The 9,576-nt window shown below is 35.9% G+C and overlaps 1 protein-coding gene across 6 annotated transcripts in view; it reads right to left on the bottom strand.

Annotated features, from left to right (window-relative positions):
- Nucleotides 1–8,211: 8,211 nt before the first annotated feature.
- The window catches only part of MEI4 (meiotic double-stranded break formation protein 4), a 236,027-nt gene continuing 234,662 nt past the window's right edge, over nucleotides 8,212–9,576 (bottom strand). For 5 of the 6 annotated variants that reach the window (XM_073893532.1, XM_073893531.1, XM_073893533.1 and 2 more), the window contains one exon: nucleotides 8,212–9,560. In XM_073893532.1, the coding sequence (XP_073749633.1) occupies nucleotides 9,300–9,560 (261 nt within the window). In that variant the 3' untranslated portion in view covers nucleotides 8,212–9,299. The remainder of the gene's footprint in view (nucleotides 9,561–9,576) is intronic. The other variant, XR_012378475.1, reaches the window with a different exon arrangement.

The following is a 9,576-nucleotide window of genomic DNA, read 5'->3' as shown; positions in this document are numbered from 1 at the left end:
GTGGCCAAATATCAAGCCCATCTACAATAATTTAGATTGGAAAAAAAAGTAGTTCTAGCTCAGCCAGTCAACTATGTGCGACTTGGGCTTACTGCTTAATTTTTCTGGTATCTGTTTTGTCATCTATAAAATGAGGGCAGTGACTAGATGGTATCAAGATTCTTTTAAGTTCGACAATTTTTGGACGTTTTTAAATACACACACTAGAAAGTGTGAATGATGGCTCAATGAAGTGAATAGTGCATTTCTGTAATAAGCTCTTTTATTGCAAGATTGTAAGATTCATGGGTAGAAGGCAGTGCAACTGATGTCTGTCCAGAGGAGGAGAGGGGACTGCCAGTGAAATCATCAGCATTTGGAATCACAAGGTCCAAGGGACATGCAGAATTAGAGTTCAGTCCGGGCAGGTTAGATTGGAAGATGATGGGTGCATGGTAGCTTATGTTTCAAGGAGTAGTGTTCTTTAGTGCAAAGTTATAGTTCACAAGAACTCTTGGGATTGATGCAGATATAAGCTAGTAGCTGGAATGTCATTAGATGCTAGGGGAACTGTAAGAGAAAAATACTGGAAGAATGGTCCAGGCTTGTTATGGAGGGCACTCAGAGGAACAAACAAGGGTAACAGGACCACAGTTCAATGGGCATATTAGTTAGGGGTCAGCAGTTCTAAGCTACAGAAATCATCTCTGATTAACATAAACAGAAAAGCAATGTCATTTAAGAAAATCTGTTAACTGATAGATTGAACTGAAAAGCTGAAGGGTCAGGTTTGGAAAAAGGCAGAAAGCAGGTAGTTTTGGGAGGCTAGCAGCAAAAATTGCTCAACAATCTCATTAGTGTGTTGCTGCCACAGTGAATAAGCTACAGCTGATTTCATTGATTCTGCACAGGATTCAGACTTGAGAGAGGGAATTTCCCAGTGGCCTAACTGGTGTCACGCAAATACCTTTCAGCTAGGAAAGAAGGCATCTTGATTTTTTTTTTAGTATTAAAAAGGACTGTGCACAGTGGGGCAAAGACATAGGACACAAAAGGAAATTAAGCTGTTATTTCCAAATGGAAAACTATTATCCACTGTCCTGGTAGCATTCAGGATGAGAATCCAGATTCAATGGGGAACCAGAATGACAATCAAGAGCAAGGGCAAAAAGTCTGGCAGGTGAACGGTGTACAAAGCATTTGTTTGTTTGCCTTGGGTGCAGTCATATGAAATCCATTCCTGAGCTCTCTGGTTGGTAGGAAAGAGTCCTCTTAAATATACCACTATGTCTTACTGAATCAAGACCTCTGAAGGACTGATTGGTTTATAGCAGGTCAGCAAATTAAATTTTCTAATAAAGCATTTTGCACAGTTTCTAGCATGTAGAAATTATGGGTAACATTTATTGATTATCATAATCATCATAGTCACCTTTAAATTTCAGTTGAATGGGACGAGAGTCAGGCAGGGATTGAATTTCTCTATGTCTCAGCTATGAGTTCACTTATAATTAATGTAAAAGACTTGGAATATAAGGAACTAGGAATAAATACATGTTGTTTAACACTATATTCCAGTTCTATGACTCTGGACAAATCACTTAACCTCTCTAGGCCCATTTCCTCCTCTGTAAAATGAGACTAACAGGAATAATAGTATTGCCTATTTGGTAGGTTGTTATGAGGATTGAATGAGAAAATAACATGTAAAGCACTGAGAAAATATTAAGAAGATGAACAAACACTTTTATAGTGTTTATTATGTAACACTATACTTTTTTACTTTGGAGTTCACAAAGTGCTTTTCACATTATTTCATGGGTGGCTCAGAGGGTTGAGCATCTGACTCTTGATTTGGGATTGGGTCAGGATCCCAGGGTCATGAGATCGAGCCCCTTGTCCCGCTCTATGCTGGGCGTGGAGCCTGCTTGAGATTCTCTCTCTCTCCCTCTCTCCCCCTACCCCCGTACACATTGCATGTGCTCTTAAAAAGAAAAAAAAACATTAACAATAAAGAAATGGAGGTTTTATTTATATAATAGGGATAGGGTGATATCATCCTCTTTTAAATCCCAAGTACTGGGCCTTGTCAAATGTGTAAAAAAGTTTATCACTGGGGCGCCTGGATGGCTCAGTCATTAAGCCACTACCTTTGGCTCAGGTCATGATCCCAGGGTCCTGGGATCGAGCCCCACATCGGGCTCCCTGCTCGGTGGGAAGCCTGCTTCTCCCTCTCTCACTCCCCCTGCTTGTGTTCCCTCTCTCGCTGTGTCTCTCTGTCAAATAAATAAAATATTTTAGAAAAAAAAAGTTTATCACTGAAAGATCTCCATGACTACAGGAAAGAGACAAAACTCCCAGTGCTCGGCAATAACATTTAGTAATAATGGGTAGTTACATTTAACAATTTTACTCTAATCATCTATGCATACATTCTGAAGAAACACATTTCCCGAGCAGAAATACAAAGGAACTCTTTGTTCCTTACACTTTAAAACTGAAAAACAAATGCTCTATATTATAATGAGAAAATGAGAGTAGGAAATTAGTTGTCCTAAGCCACAATATGGCTTGGCCATCATGGCCCTCTGTTCTCTGTTCTTCCATTACCCCCACAACCCATGCCCTGCCTTTTCATCTGTGCCTTCTACAACGTATTCTCTTCTGAGCTTCACTGTTGTTTCAATATGGAAAAACAGAAAGCCCCGCAAATGAAATTGGGATATACTGCTGATTGACAATCAGAGTGCAAGGAAAAGTCCTCACATCTCTTTTCCCCAGATTGAAGAAAAATGAGTAAACAAGAGCTGCTAAAGTTTTTTTTGAGAACGTATCACTGAGATGTTTTTAATTCATTATTTATTTATATGTTTTTCTCCTGTGAGGTAAAGAGTTATAAAGACATTTTCTTTCTACTTCATAAGATGCTTTAGAAATACCAAATATTGTCAACAGGATTATACCGGTCAATTCTAATCAGGAAATAGAGATATTTTCTTTATACTCACAACAAAGAAGTATGATTTTGGAGCCAGTAGAGAGAAATTATACTTCATGTGTATTATTTATTTCCATGTCTAAGACTTAGGAATTAACTCTAATCCATACACGGTTGTCTGATCTTGATCCTTGCATTTTGGAAGATTTAACTTGCATTTCCTTAGAAAGCGTTACACTGGCTTGCAAAACAATCAGATACTAGAGCAGAATTTATATCTGTTTCATTGAAATAAATGCCACCAATTGGAAATCTCTAGGTCTTACCACACTTCTTTTATTCTTCCAAACTTAACAGAATATTTTCCGTCATTCAATTTTACTTAATAATATAATTAGCATAAGTGCATGAGGCCTGTGTCTGAGAACTCTTTAAAAAGAATGCAAAAGGGAGTTTACTATCGAGGTAGCTATTCTCTGCACTCAGTTTCTGCTTTTGCAGTTAGGGCATGGCAGCCGTGGGTAGCTGAGTGTTGAGAGCGCAGACTCTTGACTGAGTTGCTTGTTGCCTATTTGAATCATGACTCTGATTTTTTTTTTCTCAGCCCCGTGACCATGGGCAAATGATTTACATGTTCTGTGCGTGCTTCCTCATCTAACTGGGGATAATAATATACTTACCCTCAATGGTTGTTAGAAGGATTCAGCAAAATAATAAAGAACTTGGTGGAATGCCTAGCACATGCTAAGCTTAGTGAGCTGGGTCTTACTACCAGCTTTAATAAAGTGATGGTACAAAAAGGCATGTGGAGTGTATGATATGTGTGGAAGAGATTCTGTGTAAAAGAAAAGTAAAAGTAAAAGTAAAAAGTAAAAAGAAAAAGAAAAGAAAAATATCAGTGTATTTATTTGGAGTTGGAGACATCCTCACATTTCTATAGAGTTCTTGCCAGCTCTGTTTGTTGTTTGTTTTGTTTTATAATTGGAGTAAACATATTCTCTCAGTCTAGTCTCTGGTGTGTTCTTTCTTAGACGTTATCGAGTTGTGAGATAAGGTGCTTGATCAGCTGTGATGAACTCTACTTCTTGGTCATGGGCCACTGTGGAAGGGAATGAGCCACACACTTTAAAGTCCCATGGTTATTCCTCTCAGAAGAATGCCCTGACTGGAGTTTTCCAAGAGACGGTCATGACAGGGCAGTTTGGGGGCCTGCTTCATATCCTTGCTGCAAGTTAGGGCAAAAACTCACCAAAGGTGTAGCCAATACTTGTGGTGGGACCCCTTAAAGACCACAAGGTAAAATATAAGAAAGGAGACTTTTTTCTCCCCAAACTTTAAAAATTCGTTTCAAAAGATTTGGATCTCTTTTTATAAAATGAATGTTGAATTTCAGTGTATGTGAGAGAGAAATAAGAACAAATACATCCTTTTCCTTGCTGGTTGAGTGTCTGGCATTTCTAATGCTCCTGAAATCATTCATCATTCATGAAAATGTCTTAGTAGTTATGTCATTGAAGTTAAAGCAGTGGTCGCTCTGTTCCTTCATTATGTCAGGGTGCTGTCCTTAGGCAACTTGGAGCTCACGGTAATGTGGTGAAGATGCAACATGGTGGAAATGAATTAAACAGAAGAGTTGAGAACAAACCATCATCTATTAATTATTTATTTATTATCACACCATATTCCAGAAGGAGTTAAAGAAGGTAGAATTTCATCTCTAGATCTGAGAAAGAGAATAATATATTCATAACTAAGCTATATTTGCCTTATCTATAAAAACAGATCTCTGGGAAAAAGATGAACATTCTGATATTATTTGAGGGTGCCTACTTAAGAGTAAAGTAACATCATATCTGCGTGTCTCTGCATTTTCGTCATTCTATACCAGGACTGAACAGAAAGCTATAATTAATTTATAGCTCATAAAGTTGGATTATAATAACTTTTTTAAAAATGCCACCAATAGGGAGTAATTTTAGTGAAGCAACTAAAAAATGAATGTAAAGATGCTAATTATTTAAAGTGTTGTTAAGGTTGACAGATATGTTTTAACTTTGTTACTCATTTATTTTTTTAAAAGATTTATTTTAGGTGGGGGGGAGGGGCAGAGGGAGAGGGAGAGAAAGAATCCCAAGCAGACTCTCTGTTGAGAGTGGAGCCCCACACAGGGCTTGATCCCATTGCCCTGAGACCATGACCTGAGCTAAAACCAAGAGTGGGACACTTAACCGACTAAGCCACCCAGGTGTCCCAAATTTGTTACTCCTTTTAAATGAATCAGGAATAACTAAATTTCCCCAAATCCTGCTTTGGAATTTTAAGGCACATTGAGAGAAAGCTAAAAAAATTTCAGTTAAGTAATTTGGGATGATTGAATTTCTACTTTCTGAATGATTTTAGATGTATTAAGCCCTCCTGTTCAGTAAAAACCTTGATTATAGCAGTGGTTCCTAAACATTAGTGGGTATTAGAATCACTTAAAGGACTTGATAAAACAGATTTCTGGGGTCCACCTAACCCTTTCTGATTCTGAAGTAGATCTGGAGTGGGGCCCAAGAATTTGTATTTCTAACAGGTTTGAAAGTTTTGCTGATGATGCTGGCCTGGGGACAATGTTTGAGAACCACTGCTTTACATTATATATCAGAGACAAATGAAGTTAGTGTTATTTGTAAATCTTGATGCCCCCGTGGATTGGCTATGGAACGTTTAGTACTACTGACTGAAAAACAGCAAAAGTTCCCCAGCCTGTACGCAGATACAACAAAAATTAGATTAAAATATAAAAAATTTATAAATTCAGAGTATATATATCCATGAATTATGAAATTATTTCAATGTCTTGAATGTTAAACTTATATTATCTTTATACAAGCTTTGTTCCCCATAATAATAGATTCTTAAAACTAGTTAAAGGACTTTCATATTAAAGGAAAAACAAAAAAGAGGCTGAGGTCATTTCTTATGTCAATCAGACCCCATAATATTTAGGCAGTTTTTAAAAGAAGAGCCTGTTCATTGACCAGATGAATTTAGTGCTGTCCAATTCTATAAATAACTTAAGAAGAATGAATTGGCTTTCAATAATAAAAATCCTTCTTTTTTTTCAAAATTAGGTAAATGTTATCACTCTAATTATCTCCTTCAGCAAATATAAGATATTGATGTTGTTGGGTCGTTATAATGCCCACAAAAACAAAGTTCTGCTTTATACATTCGATAAAAGCTAAAACTTACTATGTTTATTTTTCATATGTGCAAATAACTGGTTTGTGCACAAAGTTGGTGCTTAATATTTGATGAATAAACAAAACCAAGTTATCGTAAGCCAGAGCCATCAATATTTTTAAAAAATCTACAAATTCACATAAAAACCTGGAAATGTAAATGCCTTTTTTTTCCCGTGTCACCCTCAGATAACGGCCCTTATCTACAGGACGCCCACAAGTAGGGTGGAAAAGTACAAGTTTGTAAAAGAATTGCATTAAGTACCAACAATATCTATTTATAGATCCAAGGATAACACAATCAGATTTGTTTTCTCTTCCCACTGGGAGGAGCACTGCAGCCTGATAGTTCACCTACCCCCTTTTTAAAGAGAGCTTTGTACTTTTTAGAACTTAATTGTTCAAAGAGGATCTGGAACTTACCTAAAGAGTCCTTACTATAGTAAAATGCTACAGTGTAGAAAAGAACAAATATGCTGTTGTTCTGATATGGTGGTAGAGAGGACAGCTACCCTGCAGGGGCTGAAGAATCCAAAATAAGCTAATAGCTGCCATGGTATAAGATTTGTAGTTGAGGGCATATAAAGCTTTGGTGATAATTCCCAAGAAGTGGTATTTATGAAACTTTCACGAGGTGCCAGCAATGTTTATAATGAAGACGAAGTGTAGCAGATTAATGAGTGTGGACTGCGAAGATAAAATTCCTGGGGGTGAAACCTAAGTCTTCTACTTCTTGGTGGTGTGGTATCGGGCAAGCTGTTGAACATTCCTTTGCCTGAGTTCCTCATCTCTAAAATGGACGTAATAATGTTACTTATCACATAGGGTTGTTGGGAGAATTAAATGAGTAAATATATGTAATATGCTTAGCTCAGTGCCTGGCGTCTATTATACCTACTATATGAATGTTTGCACTTACTATCGTTTTTATCATTTCTTCCATTTTTAGTATTGCCTTGTGGTCCTCTTTATTTCCCATCCTATTCTAAAATCAATTTCAGCACTGCCTAATTTCTACTGTCTCCATTAGTCTTATACCCTGAATTTTAGTTGAGAAGTTAGATATTCATCAAATCTTAATTGCTACATTTTTAAATTATCTTAATTCTAGTTTAAATCATTATCTTATACCACTTTTTTGAAACAGAGATATAAATGTCTCATTTTATCTTCTTATTCACCAGCAGTTTTAGACCTCAATACTAAATGTACTGCACAGTTAACACTGTTAGAGATTGAAACACAGGATAATGAAGGGTTAAGCGTCCTATAATTGATTAAATTTGTTTACAAAAAATATTAAATGGAAATAACATGTATCTCCATTTTGTACATTAATGATCCCACCATGTTGTCTGTTCCTGTAAAATAAATACATTTTCTAGGCTAATTTTCAGACCATGAAGCTTTAAAATCTATTAAAATTAAGAAATCTGTTCGAGTTACAAAAGTCTTCTTAGGATCATTATGTTGGCTGGCTGCAATGGGAAAGGGCCACTGCTGTGGCTTATGTATTTACCAACCTTGTCTAATCATTAAGAGTGAGGATGGGGAGATGTCATGGGTAGTGGATTTTGTGTGGTGTCATCAACTATACAAATCCCAGGAATCCAAATATTAGAAAAATTCCTAATTCAGGAACTGGAATGCCCTCCTTGTGTTCAACTGGTGTGTATGGTAAAGTAAATTATTTGCCCCAATTCTCCATCCTTTCCTGTAACCATGCCCTTTGCCATGGAACTTTGCAGTTCTCCCGCTCTGGGTAGAGGGTACTTCCGGGCCTCTTTTCTTTGTGCTTGCCCATTTGATGTACTTTGGCTAATGCACGTGGACAATTACAATGTAATGCTTCTCAGCCTAGCCCTTTTCCTCTTGCCAGTCTGCCACTGCCACAGAAGAGCTTAAGTAGCTTCCCTTTCAACCTGGGCCCCAGAATAAGCACAAGTGGAAGAGACCAAAGCCAATTTGTAATAAAGAAACTAGCTCAGTGGGATCTGCAACCTGAGCAGAGCTTTCCAACAGAATCCAGTTCAAATGAGCCAATCCCGCAAGTGACTGACCCACAGACATTCAAGAAATATTTATTGTATGCCACTGAGATTTTGTAGTAGTTTGTTACATAATAGGTGACTGATATATACATTGAGTTTTATAAAAAAGGCTTTCTTTTCTACAAAGCAGAAATAATTCCAAAAATAACCATGGCAGATGATGATATGATTTTATATACATTTTTTTAAAATACCAATGGCATTTAGGAATGGTAATTAACTTATGAAACAATATCACACATAAATAATAAAGTAAATTTGTATTTGTTGTGTCCTAAATTGCACTATAGGTAAGTACATAATGTGTACTCATTAAGCTAGTTGGTTATGAATTTAATAATCGAAATAAAGTCAATGAAACTGTGTAACTGGCAAATTCAACTCATACATTTAATAAGTATAAATATACTTTCAATAAGTATATTTCTGGGCAGATGTTAGATTTGTAAAAATATCCTTAATGATATAATTATACATGACTTAACTACATTTTAACAATAACCGGAATATTATACATAATAAACAGAATCAAAACAAATACTTGAAAAACAAACATTTTAAACAATGAATTAGTACTTTCAAAGGACTTAACAAATAATTTGATTTTATGAAATTGAGGGCCATTTTGTTTATAAATGTTAAAGAATCATCCTCTAAGATGATAGACAAAGGTGCAAATGAAACTATGTAAGAACAAAGTTTTAAAAATTTCATTTATAACCACTTAGAGACTGTTTTGATAAAGTAACAAAACCTTTAAGATCTCTTCTGTTGCCTTTTACTATCTATTACATGTAAATCTTTTAAAATGTAAATACTGTTTATGAGATAGACAATTAATGGTCCATTATAGAGAATAATAGAGCTAGACTATATTGAGTAACATATTGTAAAATACAGTTACATGGAAATAAGGACATTCTCAACTGAAACTGACTGATTTTAGTATAGAAATAGGACTCATAATCTTTTATATACAATTTAAACCTATTGAATGATTATATTTAGAGATCCATTTAAAATGCTCATTTAAAAAATATACTTGAAAATCTTTTAAGCAGAAGATCTTCATACTTCAGTATGCTTCTGACATTTAGTAAATTGCTAAGGAAGTGAGTTACTTTCAACAGTTTCTACTGAGTTCAAGAGAATGCCCAGTCTCCATAAATAAAAAGTGAATAAAGGAAACGCATCAGAGAGTTGGAAAATAGTTTCATCATGCTTTTGAAGAAATTTCTTGATTTCTTGATCATCATGCCCTACACTTGATGTGTTGCCTTCTTTGGTTTCCTTTTGAAGAAGCTGCTCCAGAACCCAGAACAGGGAGAAAATATTTTCATAGTGTGTCACATAACCGGCGTGAACCTACAAATAAACAACA

The sequence above is a fragment of the Callorhinus ursinus genome, unplaced genomic scaffold (genome assembly GCF_003265705.2).
Source record: "Callorhinus ursinus isolate GAN/ISIS: 27379988/994484 unplaced genomic scaffold, GSC_fseal_2.0 scaffold6, whole genome shotgun sequence".
In the NCBI taxonomy this organism is placed as follows: Eukaryota; Metazoa; Chordata; class Mammalia; order Carnivora; family Otariidae; genus Callorhinus; species Callorhinus ursinus.
Note: the sequence above shows the minus strand (reverse complement) of the source record. Positions and strands in the feature narration are given on the sequence as shown.